Source organism: Amphimedon queenslandica, unplaced genomic scaffold (assembly GCF_000090795.2).
Source record: "Amphimedon queenslandica unplaced genomic scaffold, v1.1 AMPQUscaffold_12452, whole genome shotgun sequence".
NCBI lineage: Eukaryota > Metazoa > Porifera > Demospongiae > Haplosclerida > Niphatidae > Amphimedon > Amphimedon queenslandica.
The window spans coordinates 3,846-5,676 of NW_003547311.1; the positions used below are offsets into that span (position 1 = coordinate 3,846).

A 1,831-nucleotide genomic window follows, 5' to 3' on the forward strand; every position below is an offset into this window, starting at 1 on the left:
ATCAACAATCAAGGACTCTTATGATGTCAAGAAAGTGGCACAACGTTCTCTTAATAAAAGACACGTGAGCTCAAAATAATGAATGATGACAAAATTTTAATCATTTTTTTTAGCTTAAGAAGAGCCATTGGAAGCTGCCTAAAACTGAAGTTTCATTTGCAACAACAAACCAAACACATTTCCTTCCACCCCCTCCCTCATTCAAACCACCAGCTCCAGTATATCCATCAAAAACTTAAACAATTGTAATAAAAAAACTAAAATAATAATAATATGAAACTACTCTATAGCTGTGTAATACAAACTATCATAGCAAAAATCAAAAATAAAATCTGTATTAAAATGGGGGCAAGGATAATGCATGGTATGTACAAAAGTCTGTATCGTTTGTTTCTGCTAGTCGTCAGGAGTATCAGTGACCAATGGACATATGTACTCAGAGTGCTTCACTCCCAATGAATATGCTGGAGCAGCTCTTCTGTTGAGTGTCACCCTCTCAGGACAGTGTGCTCCTGGGCCTGGTATTCTTGTAGCATCTATTCAATAGCATAAAAACACATTATTAATGATTGTAGTATCCTTACCAGTTGGCATGTAGTTTCTGCTCTGCATTGAGTAATTAGGAGCTTTTCTTTGCGTGATCTCAGCACTGGTTGTGTTGTATCTAGCAGGACCTGGAGTTTTGGCATAATCCGTATCAAAGCCTCCAAGTTTAGACCGTGGGGCCATTGAGTAGCAAGCAGAGGATGTACGGTTGGGTACTTTATCACCAAGCATTGAGGGAAGAGTGTAGGAGGCTGGGGAAGGATTAGCATCTCCTATACAAAAAGAAAAATAATATACTTGTAATGAATGTTCATGCACATATTGAAGAGTATTTTAGCATGCATCAGTTAGCATCAGTTACTCTACACAATGAATGATAGTACATACTCTTCCTGTATCTTGTTCTTCCTCCCATTGAGTAAGCAGGTGGTCTATGGCGTGACGGATCAGCAAATTTCTCAGGACAGTGTGCCCCTGGTCCTGGTGTCTTGAAAGGCTCCAGCTCTTTGTGCCGACTGTGGAGTGAGTACTGGGCAGTCCCGTCCCTACCATACCTTGTCATCATTGGGTCAATGAGATAAGCAGGACCAGGCCCTATCTGCTTCTTAATGACTAACAGAGAGAAAGAGAGAGGGGGGATTGATGATTAATTTTTGCTAAAAAAAAACTTTTACTGACATGATGTTCCAAGTCTCAATCCAAAAGAGTATGCTGGGTGTAGTTTCCTAGATACATCGTGTGCTTGATATCCTGTCAAGTTAGGTAAGGTGTATCTTCCAGGGCCAGGACCTAAAGGTGAAGTAAATTAATATCATGTAACTGTAGCACCAAGTACCTCTTTCCATGGCTGCTATTCTAGGTTTCTCCATTTTAGTTTCAGCCATTTTTATCCTTCTTTATTCTTTTGCGCAGACACTGGATCACTGAGGACGATTAGATTTAAATACAAGCTCTAAGCTACAGCTAGTGTGACTGTAACTTGAGAACTTTAGCCGGTAAAGCCTGCGCGTGAAAAATCTGCAAGGATTCCAGCCCCACCCGACAACCAAATATGGAAGAGACCCACCCATCAATGAATAGATAATTAGATTCATCATAATGAATTATAACCAATGAATATTAATTAGAAATAAAATGGCGGCCATTATGCAAGTAAGAAAGTCCATATTTTCTTCTTTATTTCTTATATTCTTAGTGTAGAAAAATCCACCGAGTCTTCTCTCCATTAATAAATTATTCAAGACCATCAAACCAACCAATGACAGCAACCAACTACTGCACAGCA

The 1,831-nt window shown here is 39.3% G+C and overlaps 1 protein-coding gene across 1 annotated transcript; it reads right to left on the reverse strand.

Annotated features, from left to right (window-relative positions):
• Positions 1-223: 223 nt before the first annotated feature.
• Positions 224-1,571, reverse strand: LOC100632847 (outer dense fiber protein 3-B-like). The gene is made up of 5 exons (XM_003390496.2): positions 1,382-1,571; positions 1,225-1,335; positions 934-1,158; positions 585-818; positions 224-536 (listed from the first exon to the last, which is right to left on the reverse strand). Exons 1-5 carry the CDS (start codon positions 1,428-1,430, stop codon positions 397-399), a joined length of 759 nt encoding a protein of 252 aa, XP_003390544.1. The 5' UTR covers positions 1,431-1,571; the 3' UTR covers positions 224-396.
• Between the last annotated feature and the right edge of the window lie 260 nt (positions 1,572-1,831).